This window comes from Spironucleus salmonicida, chromosome 7, assembly GCF_000497125.1.
Source record: "Spironucleus salmonicida strain ATCC 50377 chromosome 7, whole genome shotgun sequence".
Lineage (NCBI taxonomy): Eukaryota > Fornicata > Diplomonadida > Hexamitidae > Spironucleus > Spironucleus salmonicida.
This window is the reverse complement of record NC_090602.1, coordinates 1,022,719-1,044,257: the sequence shown is the minus strand read 5'-3', so window position 1 is coordinate 1,044,257 and position 21,539 is coordinate 1,022,719. Positions and strand designations below refer to the sequence as shown.

Below are 21,539 nucleotides of genomic sequence, written 5' to 3'. Positions count from 1 at the left end.
TTTAAGATTATGCTAGATTATATAAATAATTGATATCGTTAAAAATGGAGAATAAGTTCGAAACTCTGACAAAGGAGGATTTTTAGCTTTCCAGTGTTAACTTTTCAACGAAGACCATGAAAAGCGGTCAGATAGCACGCGTGTATGAGGCTAATTAAAGCGCAGAAAAAACAGTTGTTTTCATTCACGGTTTTAACTTTTTTATCGAAATGTATGCTCCCTATATTAACCATTTATAGAAGCACTTTCACGTTATTACGTTTGATTTGCCTGGGCATGGCTTGACTTAAGAGTATACATCATATGAAGTAACTGTGTTCACGGATTTCATCTTTGAAATGATTCAGATTTTCAGCCTGACAGACTATTATATTGCTGGCCATTCTATGGGCGGTATGCTGGCAGTACAGTGCTCCCTTGAGGATAGGTTTAATGGCTGCAAAAAAGTATTAGCATTTACGCCAGCTGGCGTAAAAACCATAGAAACTAAGGCTGAAAAAATGGCAAAAAACCCGTTTATTAAGAGGCTTATAGCCAAATTTCACAGTCTAGGGGTCAAAAGCGCCGAGAAAGACATGCAGATTAGATCATTTTAGTACATGCCAAAAGATATATAAAAGCTCATGAAGGAAACGCTCAAAACCATCGAAAAGGGAAACCAGAAGAAGACGATAAAGAGAATGCTCTGGCAGGTAAACCACTTTCCGTGGTGCGGCCACTTCACAGAACAGCAGAAGGAACACGTCAAAATCATCTTTGCGACGAACGACAATTACGTGGACACGAAGTCCAGCATGGCAGTCTTCAAGAACGCAGAAATCGTGCACACGCTGCATGAGATTCCCATCATATTGCCACAGTACTCGATCCAGGCAACGCTGGACTGGTTCAAATGACGCTATTTCCTCACTTTTCCGCGTACTTCAGGACGCTAAACATGGGCGGGACCATCAGAAAGACCCCCAGGCTGACGAAACAATGCCAGATTTCGTGGCTGCAGAATACACCTCGCCAGGGGTTGGGCCTGCCGAGCTGAAAAAATACAATCCCGACGCTGTAGGACGTTCCGCCAAAGAAAAGCCAAACTACCGCGCCCCAGCCGATTGATTTCTGAATAAAATATAGCAGAAAAATGCTGCTCCAGCCCATTGCCAGATAGACGAAATTGAAGACATTCTAGTTCAGTGTGTGGCGCGTGGTGAGCTTGAGCGAAACCGCCAGAATCATTACAAAATTCAGGTAGTAGAATACTGCAAAGCCTACACGACCGCAGCATACGAGCGCTATGGGGGCAAACGTGCCAGAAATGACGAAAAAAATGCCGCAATGGTCGACCATTCTGAAGAGGCGGTAGAGACCGATTGAGTATCCATTTAAACCAATTCCATGGTGCAGTACCGATCCACCGAGCATGAGGCAGTTCGAGAACAAGTAGTACGAGAATGCAAATTTTTTGAGGCCGGAATCAGAGCTATCAATAAGGTATATAGAGATGATCAATATGGCTAGGAAGGAAGCTAAATGAGATGCCCAGTTGAAAAATTCGTTCGTAATGGAGTCTATTTTGTAGTTTCGGATTTGACAGTAATTTTTGAGCTGCAACCTTGTGAAAGACTCGAAATCTAGATCAAATGGAGTTGGAAAGCCGTCGTCTTTACTAGTTTCCAGAAGTGTATCTGAGGTGTCTGAATTCAAGTCTGTATTTCCATCAAGGGACATTTTCTACTGTATTTGTATATTTTATATTATTAAAAATTAATAAACAAGCTCAAAATAAATTATCCTCCTCGGCTACTTAGTCCTCGCCGATTCCACGAACCAATCCAGTCTTTCTACCCTCATCGACATCAGTTATACCTTATTCTTCCATTTCTTGTGCCTTTTTATTTGATACCATTTTCATTTTGAAAAATGATTCTCTTTCGTCCTCCTCTAAAGCCTCTTCAATATATTTAATATTAGTTTCTAATTTTGGAATCATAACATACTCTAGGGCATTAACACGACGGTTTGTCTGTAAAATAACCTCTTAAAGAGCTTAGAATGAAGCTTACATTCCAGCTACCTTAACTAAATAAGCCATACTATCTTCCCAAACCTTTTGTGCCCATTTCACACCTGCACCACCCGAACCTACACCCAAAGCTATATCTGACTCTGTTTTTACTATTTCTAATTATGGTAAGCGGACACCAGCAATATTAGTAATAGTAGATCTAGTACACAGAGTAGGGACACGAGAAACAGCAGCTCTTAACATTGGATTGATATCAGCTGAAACTGATCTCTATGCCACAGTTAATGACCAAAAAGAATCTTTCAGTGTGGAGTGTAATTTGATTGTTTCCTATTAAATTTATGCCTATAGTTTACGATAATGACCATTCAAGGCATCAACCTTCTTTTTCAGTAATGCATGTCCTCTAACAGCTGAAAGACGACGTGTCTTCAGTTACATAAGCATCGCCTTTGTTGGGATAATTTGCTCCATTTTGATAGATTAGATTGAAATAGCATAGACATTATATAGTATATTATTGTTAATTTATGAAAATGGATTCGGATCTTAATTCTGATTCATCAGATTCATATGAGTAGACAGAGTTTGATTCCGGGTTTGCAAACAAATACGACCCTAATTTTTCTCTTCTAACACGTAATTAACTATTTTAATGGACATAAGAGCGTAATTATTCACCACGTTCTCGCACTAATGAATTATTTAACTGGATATCTCATCTAATCACAGGAATTATTGTAACAGCTGCAACAATTTACTTGTTATATATGGCAGATTCACCATCTAAGAGGTTCGCATTTACATACTATATGGTCTCCAATGCTGGAATGTTATTTGGATCAGCGCTGCATCACGGTATCGGGCTCGGGGGTTACTCGATTAGCTGTTATCGTTTCTTCCGTATGTTGGACCACTGCGGTATCTTTTTTGTTATTTCGGGGACGTTCTCACCATTTGCACTAGTTGGATACAACCAATTTAGCTTCTCTGTTTTTTACTACATGAATGTAGTAATGATCCTGAGCATAGTGCTGAAAGGAATCACACGGCATACGCTGAACCAGAACGTCTTCAACGCGGTGTACATGCTGATGGGCTGGAGCGGGCTCGCGCTCCTGCCGAAGATCGTGGTGCAGTTCGGCTGGGGGTGTCTGGGGCTCGTCGTCGCGGGCGGGCTGTGCTACAGCGTCGGCCTGGTTGCGTTCCAGGTCGAGCGCCCGAACCCTGTCAAGGGCGTGTTCTGCGCGCACGAGATCTGGCACTGCTGCGTGAGCCTCGGGGTCGTGTTGCACTACCTGAGCCTGCTGGTGTACGTGCTCCCGTACCAATAGTCGTGAGATTTATAATTCACTCCACAAATGAGCAAGACCATCTACCTGGTGCGCCACGGCGAGACGGACTTCAACACGGATCCAGTTCCACGCGTACGGGGCAGAGTCGACGTCCCCCTGAACGCTCAGGGCGAGGCCCATGCCAGGCAAGCCGCGGAGTGCCTGCGGGACGTAGCGCTGGGCAGGATCTACTGCTCCGCGGTCAACCGGGCCCTCCAGACAGCAGAACTGGTGCACGAAGCCCAAAAGGGGCCGTGCGAGCTGGTCGTAGACGAGCTTGTGATCGACATCTCCTGGGGTGACTGGGAGGGCAAGACCTACCTGGAGGCCTTCGGGGACGAGCAGGCCAGTACCTTCTTCAACGCCCCAGAGAAGCTGGTGATCCCCAACGGCGAGAGCTTCTACCAGGTGATGGACCGCTTGCGGCGCTTCCTGGTGCGCTTCTACCAGTCGGACGAGCAGGTGTGCTGCATTGTGTCGCACGGTGCAGTATTTAATCTGCTGGGCTGCCTGATCACGGAGGCCCCCGTGAGAAAGTTCTGGAGCTTCTACATGGGAGGCTGCGGGGTGAGCAAGATAATTATGACGGGCATCGACAACTTCACCATCGGGTTCTGGAACTCTATGACGCATATTAAGTGATATATCCCATATATAATCATAAACTTCACTTCATTAATACTATATTTAGATAGAAGTAAACTTGTTTCATCTTCATTTTATCTTTGACCTGATTATTATAATAGTAAATAGTAGAGATAAAAATAAATTAATTATGAGTATAATTTATATATTTTATAAAACTATATGGAATTAGACAATATAAAATTAATAATCATAGACATTGTTCATTAACATTTAAATATAAATTATATTTAATTCATGTATTTGGATTAAATAAAATTTAATTCTTTATAAATTTATTTTGTTTAGCATATGTATAATTGAGGGACCAAGTTAATTTATAGATATAAAGTTCAGATTAGAATATTAAATTTTATATATTACCATACGATAAAATACCTTTCTCAATTTTATTGTGAAACATTAGTGGATAGGAAACTAATTTACATCTATTATTAACAATATGATATAATAATGTGTAAAATAACAGATTTTAAATACTGTAATCCGGAAAATTTCAGAGTAAAATTAAATTTAGTTTAAATAACAAATAAAAATGAGTAGTCCTAAATAACAGATATAATTTAATCAATAATCAAATACACTTATATTTAGTAGTCCTATATATTAAATTGCATTACAAATAAAAAATAATATTGGGATAAAACAGTTAGTCTAGGGTCAAAATCTAACTAATAAAAAGGCGAAGTCAGTTACTGGTTTAATTTCTCTTATTTATAATACATTTTTACTGATATCATAGATTAGGAGAATAAAATTATTTTATAGTATTGTTATATTTTCAGATGTATTTTTAGTTAATTTACTGAAAGCAATTTTTTATCTTAAAAAAATCAGATGATGCAGTTAAATTTTAGTTAGTTATTATTACTTTTTAGAACATTAAAATATATAGATATTTTCAAATATTAGATTATTGTAAATTACTTTAATGGTCAAATTGATTAATGGTTAATTCGTCTGGTCGCAAAAGTTAATGAAATAAAATTTGCCATTATTGAGAGATAGAAGTTAATATATAAATAATTATTAATAATGTTGGTCAAAAATTAATTAAAATAATCAATAAAACACAGTTATAAACCGTATAAGTTTTAAGATATTGCCATTTAGTTTGCAATATTCATTATAATATAGACAAATTATTTCAAATAATAACTAGAAATATGATGTATTAATCAGCTTAAATACTCACATCATTGTTTTATCTGGAAAAGTGATGGTTATATCGCTTTGTTCTATAGGACTTTGTTCTAAGTCATCGAATATTAATACACTAGAAAACGAAAATGATTTCTGTGATATATTTTACAGTTTGTTGATTGAATTATTCTTAGCTAATTTAATTCGCAGTGAAGATGAACAATACTATCTGTATTTTACTTAACATTACTATTTCGTAAAGAGTGGTAGCACATCATTGATTTTAGACCAGTTTATTCTCTTTTAAATTTTATTTGATGATACATAATCAACTAATAGTTATAATGCCGACGCTGACCATTAATTTTATAATTTACTCATTTGTAAAAGAAGTGAAATTATTATATATAATATAATGAATAATGGTATTATATGAATATTAATCTGTATTCTAAATATATTATCGAATATTACAAATACTTGTTAAAATGAATGAAACAGTTAAGCAATTTGCTACTTTATTATGCAACCCATCAAAAGATGATAGAGCAAAGTTTATAGATTTGTATATAGCAATAAGAGCAAACTATGATGCTCGTCAAAAAGATATAAGTTCCTAGTTTGAAAAAATAAATTTATTAAGATCTCAATTAGCCTAAAATTAATAACATGATAATTTGGACTGCAAGACATTCTAAACATTTCCTTCAGACAAAATAACATCGCTGACTACAGAAGAAAGAGGATTGTTAACTTAAAAATTTGAGTAATAGAAGGAACTAGAGACACAAATTTCAAAAATTATATAAAGAACAAAGTGATTTTTCATTGTCCACCAACTTAGTGCCTTAACACCTCTATTGTGTCATTTTCGCTAAGACCAACTAATTTAGCTGAGTCTGTATCTTTGAGTTTATTACCATCAAAATAGAAGCGTAATTCATCTTTTCTAACGTTATTCTTTTGGGCATAATTATCAAATATTTTAGACAAAGGGGTAGTTTACTTTATTCTATACACTACTTAATTTTCATGTTCATCTTAAACTTTAATAGAGATTTTCTCTCCTTCGTCAACTTGTGGCTTAATATCTTAATTTTCAGACATTATTGAAAGAAAAGACAATTATACAAAACAATATATATAAGTCAAATATTTAATGTTAATAATAGAAGCTAAATTGAAAGTCACGGAGCTAAGAATATCTTTTTAAAGTTATCTTCTTTTCTTTGCTATAACTATTAGTGATCTCTGGTTTCGTTGAGACTATTTGATCTTTTTTCTAACCATTAAAATATTTCATCAGCCAGTTCACGTGGTACGAGCACTGGATCATCATAACTATCTCCTGGAAAATCATAGACTTTAGTGACATTTGCGTTAGACTAAGCTATAAATTAATCTAACCCGCGATAAGGCATTATTTAAATGAAGTGAACCTAATTAAATTATTTTATATATTTAATTTATATATTTATCTCCGCTCCTCAGACCTAAATGAGTGACCCACAGCCATAATAGTATAAACGTTTTTAAGCAGAGGTTCAAGGTATATTTCGATTTGTACTATTATCTGGTGAATCATTTACTGTTTAGCAACTCATTTAATAGGCGGAGGAGGATTTTTAAGCAACATATAATTTAGCAAAGTGCCCAAAATTTGTGAAATTATAAATGGATGATCAGGAAATTCATTAGACAACGCCTTGTGATAGATTGAATGACATGCAGAGAATCCAGCTGGTTCCTGAACAGCTATGGATCGACTTACTGAAAAGACAACCTTGGGATTTGTTAGGCATTGATGAGGGCGAATTTGAGGTCAGAGTCGAACTCATGCGTAAGGTTTTTGGCGATGATGCGAACACCGGTGTCCTGAGATCCTGCTTGTTAAGAGCCTCTGGGAACCTCGGAAAAGCGGTGGCCGTGGGCAGCTACATCAGACCCGACTTGATGGGGACAACCAAGAAAGTGGTTTTTGTCAGGCCGCGAATCGAGAAATGATTATTGTATATTTTCCCCTCCAAATCACTCCAGAAATGGCAGACTGCGTGCAAGAGCTTATCTACGAGATGCGCTCATCTGAGATCTACGACACCGTCCGGATCAGCCTCCCGAACTCCCTAATTTGTACCCGTTGTTTGATTTCGCTCGGTGTGCTCTCCCCAGCGTTCGCGGCCTGGGATGACGACCTGCGCGAGGCCGCTAGTGGTTTCTCACTGGCGCCGCAACCATACGATGAATTCACCAAAAATACGCTCCGGCATCTAGCTCGTAGCTTCCCAGCCTATCGCGCCTTCGTTGACTCGCTTGCGCCGTTCCTATCGGGGCTCGCCAGGGAGCCCCCGGCGGACGCAGCGACACTGGCAGATTTCGCAGTCGGGCTCTACTTTCAGGATCTGAAGTCCGCTAAGGTAGCCGCGGTGCACCCCTTCGCGTTTCTGAGGGTGCCCGCGATCGGCGCGGTTCTGCCGCTCATAGCGCGCCTCTGGCACGCGCCAAAACGGCTCGACTTTGCGAAGCCGTTCCAGGTATGCAACGTCGAGATGTACCGGAAGCTGCGCACGTGCGGTGCGGACGTTGCCCCGCTAATCGCTGGGCGCCTTGTGGCCGATTTGCGCCGCTTCGACGACTTCGTGTGGCTCTTTCCGACGCTTCTGCGTAGCGACCAGCACGTCCTGGGGCTCCTCGGTGCTGTGTTCAGCGTGTTTGTGCGCAGTAACAGCCTCACGGACTTCAGCGCAGAGGCGGTTTTGTCGGCCGCGCGACAGGCTGTTGAAGGGCTCAGAACTGCAGCTTTCGGACCGATTTTGAGCGTTTTCCAGCAAATGTGCGGGGTCCAGATCGTGGACAGGGCGCAAGAACCGGAGCGTAGGAGTTGCGGAAACGCTGATTTGGGTGCGATTTCGCAGTAGATTGGTGCGATGTTGGGGCAGCTAAGTGGGTCGGAAATAGAGCGAAATGGGGATATTGGGGAGTAAACGGTGCCCGTTTAGGAGCAAATTGCGACTTTGCGGGCCGCACTCGCGGGCTGCATTGCGGAAACGGACAGTTTCGGGTTTGATATAATGCGGAAGGAGGTGAACTTCGAAGGGATGCACGAGTGAGGGAGCTGGGGTTGGATACTGGTTTGGTAGTTAATAGTGAATAGCCAGGTTCAGGGGCGCCCAAGATTAATTTAGTGCAAAATTTGGCAAATAGACTAAATTTGAGCATCGGTAGAAAAATAGACAAGTTCAGAAACAGATATCATGAAATTTAAGCTGCACCAGCTGTGGCAAAAGCAAAACTTGATTTTCAGTTTTATACAAATATAATACATATTATTTAAAATTACTATATAGTTCTAAATACATAGAATGCAACAAAAATTTAAATTTTCTAAAGACTCAATCATGCAGTTCAGCAGGTAGGTTTCCGCCTTGAACGAACCCCAGAACCCCTAGCAAATTAGCACTGCTCGGAAGGACAGCGTATCGTTCTTCCTGCCCTAAATTATGAACTTTAAAAGCTCCCCACTGGTCGAGCAGGTGCACGTCGAGGACACCGAGTTTTTCTACAAGTAGCTCATCGACGTGCAACTGCAAGACTCCAAATTCAGCGGAAAAGACAAGATTATCATGATAACGGCGGCGCAGATACACTTTATAAAACTCAAAAAATTGCTCATTTCGAAGCCAACGGCGCGGTCACAAACCACCAGGCAGGCGGGCGCATTGCCGCTGAAGACGTCGTCAATTTTGCGCGACCCGACCGAAATTCACGAAAACCTCCTGAAATCGATGCAGAACACGATGCTGCAGGCGAACATCCTGGGCGGAGACGCGGAGAACTACTACCTGCACTGCGTGAAGAACCAGTCGATCGGGTAGGCGAAGTCGCTCAAAAAAGCCGAAAACGTGACCCCGCAGGTCCTGATTTTCCGGGCGGTAGCGAACATCATTTTGCAGTCGAAACTCGAATGAGCGCCTCACTTCATGACCACGACGCTTTTGAGCTCCCCGCCGACGGAAATTCCCGCTTCGATTTCCGGAAAATTCTGCAAAACACCGTCGAAAAAGACCTGCGCGAAGCGCCCGCCGCAGCTGTAGCGCATGAACTTCACCTTCCCGAAGCGCTCGCAGGCGGCCTGGACGGCTGCTTTCTGCGCGTCGCCCAAATCGATGATTTTGACGACTTTCTGCTGCTGGTTCAGGACGGTGTTGGGCATGAAACTGGCGCTTTCTGTGACCTCCAGGAACGCCAGAATCTGCTCCTTAAGCGCCTCAAAATTTCCCTTGTGAACGCGCCGCTGCTGGTAGAATTGGAAGGCCTCCTGCTGCTTCTCGACGGAGCGGAATGGTGCGATTTTGAGACCTTCTGCCCGGACGGCCAGGAGCTGGTTCTGGGCCTGTACGAGCTTGAATGGGACAATCTGTTGCAGAAGCTTCGCTGGGAGCAGCGGCGGGGCGTTGGAGACGAATGCGGTTTCGAGCGTTTCGAGGCTGCGCGGTCTGACGAAAAATTTGGTGTCTTTCGCTGTTATAACGAGCAATTGGGAGGATTTGAGGCGGGCTGCAAGATCGGGTGTCGGGATTTGGAAATGTCGTAGTTTTGGGTAATTTCGGTTCATGTAGTAGAGGTCGATGCCGCTATCGTTGGATTTGAGGAGCATCGCTGTCAGTCTGTCGGAAATGAGGTTCTGGGGCGATAAATAGTACTCTATCAAATCGATAGCAAGTGGAATTTGGTCCATTTCGGGGAGTGAAAAATTGAATAATACTAATATTATATGATTTAAATAATGTATAATATTTTGAAATATTCCTTAAATTTAAGTAATGTCAATATAGTTAATACACTAAATAAGTTAATTACTTGAGAAAATTTACATATTATATAAATTTAATAATATTATAATTAAATGCATTGTCTGTCGCTAAATAATGTTACGGCCTAAAGTGTTTAAACTATTTTAAAAGTGTTAGTTCGATAAAATTTATACCCTAAATGCACGGAAGTTGGAGAAGACTGACAACAAGCATACAAATCTTAAGAATAATATCATCAACGGATTCGCAATTATCCATTATGCAATTTTTTTCAATAATGAAAATATTGCGTTTTACATTATTAATTAGCATAAAAACGCCATTAAGAGGACAATTCGGTCAAAATTTCATTATCTAGGCTATATTTTTTTCAAGGGTGCTGACCTTCTGACGATCGCAACTTTATCTGAAAATATTTAACTTGTTGATTATATTCTTCAACGCTATAGATTAAAATAGATGAAAGTTTCATTTGATAGGAATAATTAATCATGTTTGCATTCATCAGCATGGTTTCATACGATGGGGGCTAGAGTGGTATCTAGCGATAATTTTTTAGTTAAAACATTAATTTTTGTTTAAAATCTTGATCTCGATAATCCTTTGCATTTGGCAATTAAGTCTGAAAACCACTAATTTTTACTATAAATTTATTAATAGCTTATAGATAACAACAATATTATTAAATCACTGAGAATAGCAATGATACAAAGGGATAGTAGCGGTTAAACCCCTTGGATGCTAGCATAAGAGCTAAATAATAAGGAAGTTTAACGTGTAGTCTATCAAATTAAGCGGATAACTGAATTTATCATTGAGCAGGTAGGTACCTAATTAAATACGGATGATTAACGAATATTCTACGATAAAACAGAAGATAGTAATAGCATGATCTTAGAAGGTGATATTTATCATATTGAGTAATGAAATTTATCACTTTTGCTCTAAAGCTATTTTTCCGAGTTCTACGTCCTTGCCGGCTTCAACGGGAGGAAGGAGGTTATTGCCATTATTTCGGCCTGTTTGAACATCAGGAGTCTCAGTGATAGTCTCCTCCATTACCGCTTCAGCTTGACTTTTCCTTAAATATCCAAACATCCATAGCCCTACTAAAATTGCAATTAAAGCAATAGCTAAAAACACTGCAATGCTGATTCCAGCCACGGTCCATCCAGTTTTTGAATTCTCAGGAATAAGCACGCAGCGCCCCTCCACCAATTCGAAGGTTCTGATACATTTTAAGCAGTCACCGCCATCTAGCTAGTAGCCGGTAAAGCACTACTTACAGACACCGTCGTCCTCGCAGAAAGCGCAATTAATACTCTTTCCACATCTACAGAAGCCTAAAAACTAGCTTTATAAGCACGCCTGCGCTGTATTTTAGATATCGCAGTACATGCCGTCTTTCAGGTCCGTGCACTCAGCAACACACTCTCCTGACAGAGATTTCGTATACCCGACGACACACTTTTCGCAGAAATTGGTGCTCGCACATGTCTAACAAAACTTTGCATCCCCACAAAAACATGGTTCCAGTTGTGAACGGCAGACCTCAGGCGTATTATGGCTTCCGTGGCAGAACTCGCCTAATTTAAGCTTTTCTTTGCAGATTTTGATGACGCATTTGTTGTGTTCGTTCTTCTAAAATCCATCCATGCAGCTTCCACATTGCGTAGCGTCCTCTAGATTGCAGTTTCCACAGTTCTCTAGATTGCACATACACGGTGTTTTGAACGGGGGTTCGGTGGCGCAGGTAGTGGGGGTGCCATTAGGGCCCGGGCAGGTCTGGTTCAAGGCCGGTTTCGTCGCACAAGTGAACTGCGTGCAGCCGGCGTCCTGGAAACCGCTCTAGCATTACTCACACGACTAGTTGTTCCCAGCGCATTTCTTGCAGTTTGCGAACAAATTCGTACCACATTTGCAGCTGAACTCTGGCGTTATATCATTGCATACCAGGCAGGCGCTTATGGTGAGCGTATTCGGGCAGTAGTAGCCATCCTGGCAGTTGTTTACATCATCTGTGCATTCGTTGGATTTGATCAGAACACAGAGGTCTTTCACCTTCATGCTCTTGGAATTGCATTTCAGGCATGTTCCGTCGAGACCGCAGTATGCGCAATTAGTGATGGCACAATTGCATGAGTCGATGTATGTCTAGCAGTTCATACAGCCTTTGCTTGTTACGTCGCAGCGGAAGCCTAGCTCGCATTCCTGGTCGCTTTGACAGAAAAGTTCGTAGGGTAGCTTTTCAACGCAGTATCCACCGTAAATCTTGTAGCCATACCGGCAGGTGGCACACTGCTTGTCTGCACCACCGTTGCATGTTAGACAATCACTATGGCAGGGAATGCATTGTGCGTCCTTGCAATACTGGCCAGCGGGACATTCTGCGTTATTAGTACAGGATTTGCTGCACTACTTGTTTAACAGGGTAAACCCAGTCGCACAGGATGCACAATCGTTTCCGGTGCAGCCGGTGCATGCTGGAATCATAATGGTATTACAGCTGCAGCCAATATCAAAGGTTGTGATTTCAGAGCAGGGTTTGCATGAGGATACTGCAGCTGGGAGAGTGTTGGGGCAGTAAGTATTGGTATTGCAGTTGTATGGTGACTGTGTCGTAATGCAGGTATTAGCTGCCATTTTAGAATTGAGATATCTTATATTTATATATAATTATATGAGTTATGTTATTTCAAACGAAAATTTAATGAATAATAAGTAATGTATTAAAAAATTCGATTAGTTAAAAGAGAAGTCACACTAATCAGTTTTTCGATGGATATGATTTTAATTACATATAAATTAGTAATTTAGTTTGTTAATAACAAAAAGATATTGAAAAATTAGGTTTAGTTATATATAAATAATTTCGTTTACATTTATTTTTTTTAAATCACGAGTACTAGTTTACGTATAAAAGCTTGAAAATTTATATTAAAACTGATAAATATACAATTTATTTTTAGCAATTAGACCTAAATATTGTTGTTATAGATAGATTTTATTGATTACAGCTAATAGTTACAACTGTTGGTTGTCTACGTTTTAAAATTTAATTCTAATATAATAACACAATATACTTATAAATTATTTATTAACATATAAAAATAATAATCGGATATACTATATATTTTAAATCAATAATCAGTAACATTGAGAGTCGATTAAAACTTCTTAAAGCTGGACGCCTATATGTTGGATATAACTAACTTATATCTCAATATAATTACATGCTATATCTTTAGGTGCTTTATAAAGAAAATATCACTTAATAATGCAAGTTTCAGGACCTACGCTCTTAAAACATAATATAAGACCTAAAATCAATCCATATAGAGCTAGGGCTTCCCCAAAAACTAAAATTAGAAGCATGACTACGAAAAGTTTGGGATTTCTTGCATTTGCTCTGGCACCAGCAGATCCAGAAATACCAATTGCTATACCTGCAGCAAATGCAGCAAGTCCTGTTGATATACCTGCAGCAAGATGAGCATGAGAAGAAAGAAGAGGAATAGCACCAACTGGATAAGGTGGAGCTTCATATTTAACAATTTATGAGTTAATGACAATTGCTATAATGAGACCATAAATACCTAACACTCCTGCCATAATAACAGGGAGTGTAGCCTTCATAGCCTATGATGGCTTCATTATTCCAGAAATAATAACACCTTTTCCTGCCTTCGCAGTACCATAGGCGGAGCCTAGAGATGACAATGCAACACCTGCACCCATACCTAGGTAAGAAAACATGGCTGAGCCATAAGGACATGCCCCTTAATTAACTATTTCACTAGTCATTTTTTTAGATTAGATTGGAACGAGGTGGAAATAATAAATATTATATAGATCATAGTAAGTCAAAAATATCACCATGCTCCAGGAGTATAATTAGATTTATTACTATATCCTTCATTTCTATTACTAGCTTACCTTCTAGCTAGCTCGTCTACTCGTTATTCCAATCCATCGATTACTTGTTTTTAACTTCTTTCTTTCTCTTTCATCTTTTCCACTACTTAATATGCCTTTTTGTAAAGGTCTCTATATTTTTCCGTACCCTTCAGTTATTTCTATAGTTCATCTTCAGCATCTTTCATTTTTAAGGAAATTCTAGAAATTTCTTATTAGGATCTTTCCTTTTCTACATTTTCCATTTAAATTCTTACCTTAATTTTTTCATTCTCTAATTATAAATCTTTTAATTAGCCAACTAATTATTCTATTTATTTATTATACTCTTCTCTTAAATTTCCTGACCGCTATGTCTCCTATAGTTTGAAATTCATCTCATTGTTCTGTAAAGTATTAACAACTCTCTAATTTTCTTACCTCAAGTTATTAATCTTATTTTCATACTATTCCTTCATTTCCTGAGAATTTTATCTAATTCTTGCTGTTAACTATTCTTATTATATAAGTTTTCTATTGATAACGTCAATTTAGTTAAGTGCTTACGTATTTTCATTAATTTTATGAGTAAAATCCTACTTAACTGCGTCAAATTCCCCTTATTTCTGCTCAAGATTAGTCTAAAGACGAGATATTTCCTAATTCTTTTTAGATATCTCGCGTTCCAATTATTTTTAAGTATAGTCTTCAAATTTAGTTTTGATAAGTTCAGTTTAACTCAAGAAAGACTCTTCTCGACGAGTAATTTCTAATTCTGTATGTTCTAGATCTCTCCTAAGTCTATTATGTTCATTATTACCCTTTTCTAAGTCTACTTACAAATTTTTAACTTATTTTTCTTATTAGAATACTTAGTTTTATAATTATTGTATTTATGTATCTTTTTACTGAATATTTTTCTACAATAGCATCTTTTCATCGATATAATATTAATTTTCTGAACATAGTTTCATTAATTGGGACTCAATCTCGCTAATTTATGACTTTTATGCACCAATAAGTAGCTCATACTTATTAACCTCTTCTTCTTTTTACATTGTAACATCTTCAACTTTAAGATTCTTTTCATTAAATTAAGCTACATATTTTCTTAATTCCACCTCTAGTTCAGTTATTTCTTAGTTTTTAGCTGTTAAGACTTTATTAAAATCATCATTTTATGACTAGGTAATTTACAGCTCTTTTTCTAAATTTGTAAGCTTTTCTTTGTATTAACTATCAACATTTTGCTTGTCATTCTCTAGCACATTCTTTTCAACTTTAAGATCAGTATATTTCAATAGTAGCTCTTCTTTTTCATTTCTAAGTTTATCCATAGTGATACCCAATGTTTTAATTTAGTCCTTGAACCCAGCTATTTAGGTTTCACAAGAAAGATTTTTATTTCTTTCCATTATTATTTAATTATCCTTTTCGGATAAGATAGCCTCTGCTCTAGTATGCTATTATTTTGTGTCCATTAAGTCACGATTACTTTCTCTCAGTAAATCATTAGCTTCGTCTAATTATGACTTTAAATGTTTAATCTCAACTGTTATTTAATTAATTTAATCTAATTATAACTACGACTAACTATTTGTCTATTAATCCTTACTTTATAGTGTATTTTTCAGTGTTTCAGATTCATTAAATTTATCTTGTAACAAAGAATCTAATTTTGCATGTTCATCTTATAATTATTTATACATTTTTTCTTGAATTTCAGTTTATTTAGATATTTCTTAATGGGCATTCTTAACAACCTAAAGCTCAACTTTCAATCCTTAGTTTTCATTTGTCAAATTATTCATTTCAGAAAGTAAAGTTTAATTGTTCTCTCCTAAATTTTCAAATTTTTATAAATTTCCTTTAGCTTAAATTAGAATACTTTCTAGTTCCGTGATTTTTTATGACTAATTTTCTATTCTTAGTTCTTTTTCACCAATATTTTAAGCTTAAGAAACAATTTCTTCTTGTAGCAGCCTAATTTTTATTAAATTATCATCAATTTATTATTTTATCATATCCGCGTTATTTTTCTCATTTTCTAACTAATTTTAATATGTCAAGTTTTCATTTCGTAGTTAATCTAGCTAAACTTTATTCTCTTATGATACTTATGTTTCTTCAAATTTAGAGTTCTAATATTATGTTAATTACATGTTCGTTTCAATTTATTTTTAAATAATTTCTTTAACAACTTTATTAAATGACATTTTAGTTACCTACAAAGTAGTATATTATGTTAAATCTTAGAGTAATTCATTAAGAATTTCATTAGATTTATCTTCACACTAGCTACGTATTTCAGTTTCTAAATTTTATAAATCAATATTGAACATAATTGCAGCGTTTTACATACTAATATCAGATTAAATCATTTAGTTAACTGTAATGCTATTATGTTAGTTCTAGCTAAATTAACTTTATTAACTCATCATCTACATGGCGATTTCAATCTCACTTTTTTCGCTCTATAATTCTGAAATAGCCTAAATAAACTGCATAATATCATTATCTTTTTCATTAAGATCATTATTTTACTAAACATTAATCATTTAAAGCGATGAAAACTCACCTTTAAGTTACTCATGGTTTTAAATTTCTTGTTTTTAAATTTCCACTACCTTACCTAATTCTTGCTTTTCTTCACGCAAATCGTTAATCACTTTCTCTAATTACTTAACGACAGCATTTTCTGACATATCACTTTTCTTAAATTTATTTTCATTTAACTCAAAGTTCAGATCCTCAACCTTTTTGTTTAATGCTGCGATTTCTTCCTTATATGTATTGTTTTAGGTAGTTACTTGTAAAGGCTGGTTATGTTATATCCCAGTAAATTACAGTGAATCTCTAAGCATTTAAAGCTCCTATTTCATATTTTCTGGTGATGAAGGGGGAATAAGTCCAACAAATGATGCTTAATCTGGAACAAGCCCAGAATGCGTGAATTTTAATAACTAATTCTACAAAACAGTTAACTATTTATCCCGAAAATGTAGTAGTTCCTCGCTTTAAGTTAATTTATCCTAAGCAATTTTTAGAGAACTAACAAGATTCTCATTTTACTATTAAAACTGTACCAATTATTCTGTTGATGCCTTATTCGCATCATCTGCTGACTCATATAGTTAAGCTAATTCCATAAGTTAAGTTTGCTACTCTTCTACCTTTTGGATCATTTTCATTAAATGTTATTCGTCCACGACAACTTTTGACATTATGGAATTCAAATTTGGAGATAATCATTATATAGAATATAATAATATATATTTCACTCATAAATATAATCATCATTGTACTCGTGATCAAATTCTACCGTTTCTGGAGAATATCGGTACCAAATAAGTGTCAACCCAACACATGTTAAAATTAATATAAGATTTGTGCAAGTATACGAGTCTTCTACTTTGATGTATTAATGATCAGAATGGTCTGGATACAGTTCAAGTGTCGAATTATTTGTTTAAACAATAAGGGCTGTAAAATTTTCAATGCCACAAAAGTAAGGTTTACTAGAGTATTGAATTTAATCGCTATATACTAGGTAGAAGTTGTTTCCTTCTACATTAAAGTTCACACATCCATTTTTCTTTGTGTATTTCACTAAATATTCACGATAGACAATCTTTCCTATATATGCGTATTATCCATCATTCTAAACGCTTATTTCTAGTATAATATTATCTTTTATAAATTTCTGAAAACCGAGCCCCTCCGCCTCGTAATGCACCTGAAGCTCATGCACGAACCCCCTCACGGACTTAGCCACCAGTTTAACATCACTGAGCTACTCATTCCCAGAAAAAACCCGGACTCCAGGCCCGATTTAGAGTATAACATTACTTTATCCATTTCGCAATATTATATCTTATATATTCATTTAATATGAAATTTCAGCCATTCGAACTATTATATGCCCATATGTCTAAATTTGTCCTTCCCGCAAAACGGCGAAAATCTCGGGGTTCTGCCGCAGAATCTCGAAGCGGAGCGGGTGCCGTGCGCCTGAAAACGCGAGAATTTCAATCCCCGACAACGCGCAGTAATTCGGAATCTGCAGCGCCGCGTAGGAGGCCCGAATGCGCAATTTCGCGTCCGAGAGGCAGGAGCCGGGCCGGAAGACGTGGATGTAATGAGTGGAATCGCTCGAAATGTTGAGAAAGTGGAGCGGCTTCCTGTACTTTACCGTCAGGGTGGTGCTGAAGGCGTGCTGCGTCTCGTTGTTCGGTGCGATTTTTGAGGTCTGTGCGTCGAATCCGCAGCTTTGGAGCGGAATTAGCGTTATTTGGTAGCGGTTCTTGCTTTTGGTTATCGTGGACCGCTCGGAAAAGCAGTTAAAAAGAATGTTTTATACGCACAGAATCATTTTACAATTACATATTATAAACATATAATAATTGTAAAAATATTTTTCCATTCCTGCAAATGGAAGATCCGACGATAGACCCCGAGACGCAACTGAAGTACGACTACTACAAGATTTTGAATATCAGCGAGGCGGAGCAGGATCCGTCTAAAATTAAAAAAGCGTACTTTAAGCAAGCGCAGGTTCACCATCCTGACAAGAACCGGGAAAACCAGGAGAAAGCGACGCTTTTGTTCAGGTATATATAGGAAGCCTATACCACGCTGTCGGATCCTCAAGAACGCGCGCATTATAATAGAAATAAGAATAAAATTCTAGCGCCAACTCCGGAAGTAGACGAGTTCTTCGGCGTTGAAACATTTGTTAATCTGGAGCAGCTTTTCCATACATAGGTCGACTTTTATTAAGCGTATAATGAGGCTTTCAAAATATTATCCACTGAAGAAGTTAAATCTGCTTTAACACGTCTCCAGGAGAAAATGCCAGCTGATATAAAACTTAAAATTGAATTTCGTGCTAAGAATTAGTTCCCTGAATTCGGAGACGATAATTCAACTAAATCTTAGATAACTGCATTTTACACCTCATGGATGTATTTTAAAACAGCTAAAACCTTCTCTCACGCGGATTAGTATTCTATAGACGGTGGTGACTCCCGTTACCGTAAAATTGCAACAAACGAGAACGAAAAATTTAGGAAAGATGCCAGACATCGTTTTGAGGATAAGATCCGATAGCTAGTTTAACATATTCGGCGCAGAGACTAGCGTTTAGAGCGTTTTGAAAAGCTAGAGAGAGATGAAAAGGCTCTGAGATCGAAATAGATTTAGGAGTAATTGTAAGTATAAAAAGATACCAAGAAGACTTAACAATAAGCCTTTGTGATCGAGCGTGCTCAATTAATCGCAAACTTGAAGGAGAAACTTAAACAAAAAACTATTACACAATCGGAGCTTTTGTAGCTTGAACAGCTAACAGTCAGCCAGCGTTTACCTGCAGAAGTGCTGAGGACAGCGGAAATGATGGATTCAAGGGAAATATAGACACCAAAGAATAAAGGCGGAAAGGCAAAAATTGAACATTTCTGTGACGATCGGGAGTTAATTTAATAGGGATTGGGACTGGATGAGAATGAGAAGCTATACTGTAGTGTTTGTAATCAACGATTTGTTGTTGTAGGTGAGTTCAAGAATCATCTGTCTGCTAAGCGTCACAAAAAGGCAGTTGGGGATAGTAAAAATGGAGAGGAAGGATTAGAAAATCCTAAAAACAATAAAAAGGAGAATGGTTCAGGAGGTAATAAAAGTTCTAAAAAATCAAAGAATACTAAAAATGAGATGGTTGTACAAGACCCAGAAGGCTCCGATTGTCTTAATAATACTAAAAAACAAAGCACTGAAATACCAGTCAATCTTTAAGATCTTAATGAAGAGGAGCGTGCTGTGCATCAAATAGAACTAGAGTTACTCAAAATTCAACAAGAGGATGAAGAGGAACGGGCACGGAAGGGTACGAAGATATAGACTAAAGGTAAAAAGACTTTAAAAGAATCTGAAAAGTCTAAATAGGAAGATACATTAAAGAATGAGAAGTGTAGTGTTTGTAAATAGGGGTTTACTTCGCGAACAAAGCTTTTTGAACATATAAAAGCATCTGGACATGCCGCAAGAAAGTGAAACTACGATAATCACTACTATTCACTGGTTCCACAACTATCCTCCTCGTGAATGCTTTCAATACCCATCTCATCCTTCAACAGATTGATATTGCAGATGTCCTAGTCAAATTTCGTCTTCTTGGTATAGTTCCAAACTACAGATTTATAGTCCACGCTTTGGTTATCAAACATCCCTAGCTTCGAACAGTCTTCTAGCTACGGTTACTAAAGCATTTCAAATGGCTATGCGGAGTCTGGTTAATCCATGCATAATAATATCGTCTAATTAGGCTAACATTATTTCGACTTTTGTGGGTTAACTGGTAATGGTTAAATTGTGTCTCCTTCCTCACCTATCATCCATGGCGGTAGAGTGTCCTTCTCCTTTGGTTCCTTCATCAGAAATAGTATGTCGTCTGAAGGAATAGATACGAGGCATCCCATTTATGTAGCAATTTTAGATTACATATAATTACCATATTAATTTTTAATAGTAGTTTGAAATTAAGTGCCTGTATATTGTGATTATGAATCAATTTACACAATATTAATAAACAATAGGAGTATAAAACTAAAATAGTTAATATAGTTATATTATTATCTATTAATTCTTTATAATAATATCAATAATAATATGTTTATAAATAATTACATGTAACATGATGAAACTATTTAGAATAATAAAATACTAATAGTATATATCATATTTGAAATAATTATATTTAACCATATAATAATGATTTATTATATATTAGATAATGTATTATTAAGTAAATTAATTTGCCTAGTTGAATAAATAATAATATAATTATTATCTGCAAAATAATATTTGTTCGTAATCTAAGAAAAGAAGTCTTATTTTTAAAATATAGTATAATACATAATTAAATAATATAACACCGAAAACTCTTAATTATTTACTTATATTTAAAAGTTCTATTATTAATATAGTCATTTTTATTTATGTTATGTATAGTTTGCCTGTAAAATGTTAATAGTAAATAATTTTTGATTGTAATTTCCAAATATTAAACTATAATCTATAAAAATATTATAAAATATATAATGTTATACCATATAATCAAGTATTGTATAATACCATCATATTAATATTAAAAATACATTAGTAAAAATCACTGATAATTTACTATCTACTAAATTATATAAGTCAAAAATAATAGTTATAACTCTTATAAAATTAAATATTAAATTTATTTATAATGAGTATGGTTAAATTGCGTAATAAAATATATGTGTTATATAATTTAATAAGAAGGCATAGATATATTTTGAAGAATTACAATAATATTTAAATTATATGCATTCAAACAAACTCTGTAACCAATATAGATATTAATTTATATGTCATTATTATATTGATTTGATATCCCATAAAGGGACATCAAGGACGATAATTTCACATTAATTAATCTCTGGTACTAGTACTTCAGCTTCTTATATTATATAATTTTACTTTCTCTGTTTTTTCAGTTACTTAAATTTAAATGCATTTTTTAAAATGAGTCTCATTTTAATAGTGATTCAGGTTTGGCAATTTATATTATATAATTTACTGCATTAAATGATTTTGAGTCAAAAATTTAATATTGTAATATACATATTTTCTGAGATTTTCACAGATAAAATTTTTAAGATTCTTATTTTC

General features: G+C 36.4%; 19 protein-coding genes across 19 annotated transcripts; 9 read left to right on the top strand and 10 right to left on the bottom strand. All coding sequences in view use genetic code 6, as the record gives it.

The window, feature by feature from the left end:
* Positions 1 to 44: 44 nt before the first annotated feature.
* On the top strand, positions 45 to 896 carry SS50377_27382 (Alpha/beta hydrolase family protein; the record flags this gene model as incomplete). The annotated part of the gene is made up of 1 exon (XM_067911173.1): positions 45 to 896. The coding sequence occupies one exon, from the start codon at positions 45 to 47 to the stop codon at positions 894 to 896; it is 852 nt and encodes a 283-aa protein (XP_067761860.1).
* Positions 897 to 906: 10 nt separating this feature from the next.
* Positions 907 to 1,719, bottom strand: SS50377_27381 (Hemolysin III family protein; the record flags this gene model as incomplete). Its single annotated transcript, XM_067911172.1, has 1 exon — positions 907 to 1,719. One exon carries the CDS (start codon positions 1,717 to 1,719, stop codon positions 907 to 909), a length of 813 nt encoding a protein of 270 aa, XP_067761859.1.
* Positions 1,720 to 1,768: 49 nt separating this feature from the next.
* Positions 1,769 to 2,491, bottom strand: SS50377_27380 (ATP synthase subunit D; the record flags this gene model as incomplete). Its single annotated transcript, XM_067911171.1, has 1 exon — positions 1,769 to 2,491. One exon carries the CDS (start codon positions 2,489 to 2,491, stop codon positions 1,769 to 1,771), a length of 723 nt encoding a protein of 240 aa, XP_067761858.1.
* Positions 2,492 to 2,553: 62 nt separating this feature from the next.
* Positions 2,554 to 3,357, top strand: SS50377_27379 (Hemolysin III family protein; the record flags this gene model as incomplete). The annotated part of the gene is made up of 1 exon (XM_067911170.1): positions 2,554 to 3,357. One exon carries the CDS (start codon positions 2,554 to 2,556, stop codon positions 3,355 to 3,357), a length of 804 nt encoding a protein of 267 aa, XP_067761857.1.
* A 21-nt stretch (positions 3,358 to 3,378) lies between these two features.
* Positions 3,379 to 3,993, top strand: SS50377_27378 (6-phosphofructo-2-kinase / Fructose-2,6-bisphosphate 2-phosphatase; the record flags this gene model as incomplete). The annotated part of the gene is made up of 1 exon (XM_067911169.1): positions 3,379 to 3,993. The coding sequence occupies one exon, from the start codon at positions 3,379 to 3,381 to the stop codon at positions 3,991 to 3,993; it is 615 nt and encodes a 204-aa protein (XP_067761856.1).
* Positions 3,994 to 5,627: 1,634 nt separating this feature from the next.
* On the top strand, positions 5,628 to 5,960 carry SS50377_27377 (uncharacterized protein; the record flags this gene model as incomplete). The annotated part of the gene is made up of 1 exon (XM_067911168.1): positions 5,628 to 5,960. One exon carries the CDS (start codon positions 5,628 to 5,630, stop codon positions 5,958 to 5,960), a length of 333 nt encoding a protein of 110 aa, XP_067761855.1.
* Positions 5,961 to 5,964: 4 nt separating this feature from the next.
* On the bottom strand, positions 5,965 to 6,246 carry SS50377_27376 (Sentrin; the record flags this gene model as incomplete). Its single annotated transcript, XM_067911167.1, has 1 exon — positions 5,965 to 6,246. The coding sequence occupies one exon, from the start codon at positions 6,244 to 6,246 to the stop codon at positions 5,965 to 5,967; it is 282 nt and encodes a 93-aa protein (XP_067761854.1).
* An 80-nt stretch (positions 6,247 to 6,326) lies between these two features.
* On the bottom strand, positions 6,327 to 6,560 carry SS50377_27375 (uncharacterized protein; the record flags this gene model as incomplete). The annotated part of the gene is made up of 1 exon (XM_067911166.1): positions 6,327 to 6,560. The coding sequence occupies one exon, from the start codon at positions 6,558 to 6,560 to the stop codon at positions 6,327 to 6,329; it is 234 nt and encodes a 77-aa protein (XP_067761853.1).
* A 76-nt stretch (positions 6,561 to 6,636) lies between these two features.
* SS50377_27374 (uncharacterized protein) lies at positions 6,637 to 7,143 on the top strand (the record flags this gene model as incomplete). Its single annotated transcript, XM_067911165.1, has 1 exon — positions 6,637 to 7,143. The coding sequence occupies one exon, from the start codon at positions 6,637 to 6,639 to the stop codon at positions 7,141 to 7,143; it is 507 nt and encodes a 168-aa protein (XP_067761852.1).
* Positions 7,144 to 7,178: 35 nt separating this feature from the next.
* SS50377_27373 (uncharacterized protein) lies at positions 7,179 to 8,246 on the top strand (the record flags this gene model as incomplete). Its single annotated transcript, XM_067911164.1, has 1 exon — positions 7,179 to 8,246. The coding sequence occupies one exon, from the start codon at positions 7,179 to 7,181 to the stop codon at positions 8,244 to 8,246; it is 1,068 nt and encodes a 355-aa protein (XP_067761851.1).
* Positions 8,247 to 8,534: 288 nt separating this feature from the next.
* SS50377_27372 (uncharacterized protein) lies at positions 8,535 to 9,104 on the top strand (the record flags this gene model as incomplete). Its single annotated transcript, XM_067911163.1, has 1 exon — positions 8,535 to 9,104. The coding sequence occupies one exon, from the start codon at positions 8,535 to 8,537 to the stop codon at positions 9,102 to 9,104; it is 570 nt and encodes a 189-aa protein (XP_067761850.1).
* Positions 9,105 to 9,109: 5 nt separating this feature from the next.
* Positions 9,110 to 9,874, bottom strand: SS50377_27371 (uncharacterized protein; the record flags this gene model as incomplete). Its single annotated transcript, XM_067911162.1, has 1 exon — positions 9,110 to 9,874. One exon carries the CDS (start codon positions 9,872 to 9,874, stop codon positions 9,110 to 9,112), a length of 765 nt encoding a protein of 254 aa, XP_067761849.1.
* Positions 9,875 to 10,064: 190 nt separating this feature from the next.
* On the top strand, positions 10,065 to 10,877 carry SS50377_27370 (uncharacterized protein; the record flags this gene model as incomplete). Its single annotated transcript, XM_067911161.1, has 1 exon — positions 10,065 to 10,877. The coding sequence occupies one exon, from the start codon at positions 10,065 to 10,067 to the stop codon at positions 10,875 to 10,877; it is 813 nt and encodes a 270-aa protein (XP_067761848.1).
* Positions 10,878 to 10,883: 6 nt separating this feature from the next.
* SS50377_27369 (Cysteine-rich membrane protein 2) lies at positions 10,884 to 12,593 on the bottom strand (the record flags this gene model as incomplete). Its single annotated transcript, XM_067911160.1, has 1 exon — positions 10,884 to 12,593. The coding sequence occupies one exon, from the start codon at positions 12,591 to 12,593 to the stop codon at positions 10,884 to 10,886; it is 1,710 nt and encodes a 569-aa protein (XP_067761847.1).
* A 624-nt stretch (positions 12,594 to 13,217) lies between these two features.
* On the bottom strand, positions 13,218 to 13,754 carry SS50377_27368 (V-type proton ATPase proteolipid subunit; the record flags this gene model as incomplete). Its single annotated transcript, XM_067911159.1, has 1 exon — positions 13,218 to 13,754. The coding sequence occupies one exon, from the start codon at positions 13,752 to 13,754 to the stop codon at positions 13,218 to 13,220; it is 537 nt and encodes a 178-aa protein (XP_067761846.1).
* A 68-nt stretch (positions 13,755 to 13,822) lies between these two features.
* SS50377_27367 (uncharacterized protein) lies at positions 13,823 to 17,068 on the bottom strand (the record flags this gene model as incomplete). Its single annotated transcript, XM_067911158.1, has 1 exon — positions 13,823 to 17,068. One exon carries the CDS (start codon positions 17,066 to 17,068, stop codon positions 13,823 to 13,825), a length of 3,246 nt encoding a protein of 1,081 aa, XP_067761845.1.
* A 53-nt stretch (positions 17,069 to 17,121) lies between these two features.
* Positions 17,122 to 18,216, bottom strand: SS50377_27366 (uncharacterized protein; the record flags this gene model as incomplete). Its single annotated transcript, XM_067911157.1, has 1 exon — positions 17,122 to 18,216. The coding sequence occupies one exon, from the start codon at positions 18,214 to 18,216 to the stop codon at positions 17,122 to 17,124; it is 1,095 nt and encodes a 364-aa protein (XP_067761844.1).
* Positions 18,217 to 18,275: 59 nt separating this feature from the next.
* Positions 18,276 to 19,892, top strand: SS50377_27365 (Chaperone protein DnaJ subfamily C; the record flags this gene model as incomplete). The annotated part of the gene is made up of 1 exon (XM_067911156.1): positions 18,276 to 19,892. The coding sequence occupies one exon, from the start codon at positions 18,276 to 18,278 to the stop codon at positions 19,890 to 19,892; it is 1,617 nt and encodes a 538-aa protein (XP_067761843.1).
* Positions 19,893 to 19,903: 11 nt separating this feature from the next.
* Positions 19,904 to 20,317, bottom strand: SS50377_27364 (uncharacterized protein; the record flags this gene model as incomplete). Its single annotated transcript, XM_067911155.1, has 1 exon — positions 19,904 to 20,317. The coding sequence occupies one exon, from the start codon at positions 20,315 to 20,317 to the stop codon at positions 19,904 to 19,906; it is 414 nt and encodes a 137-aa protein (XP_067761842.1).
* Between the last annotated feature and the right edge of the window lie 1,222 nt (positions 20,318 to 21,539).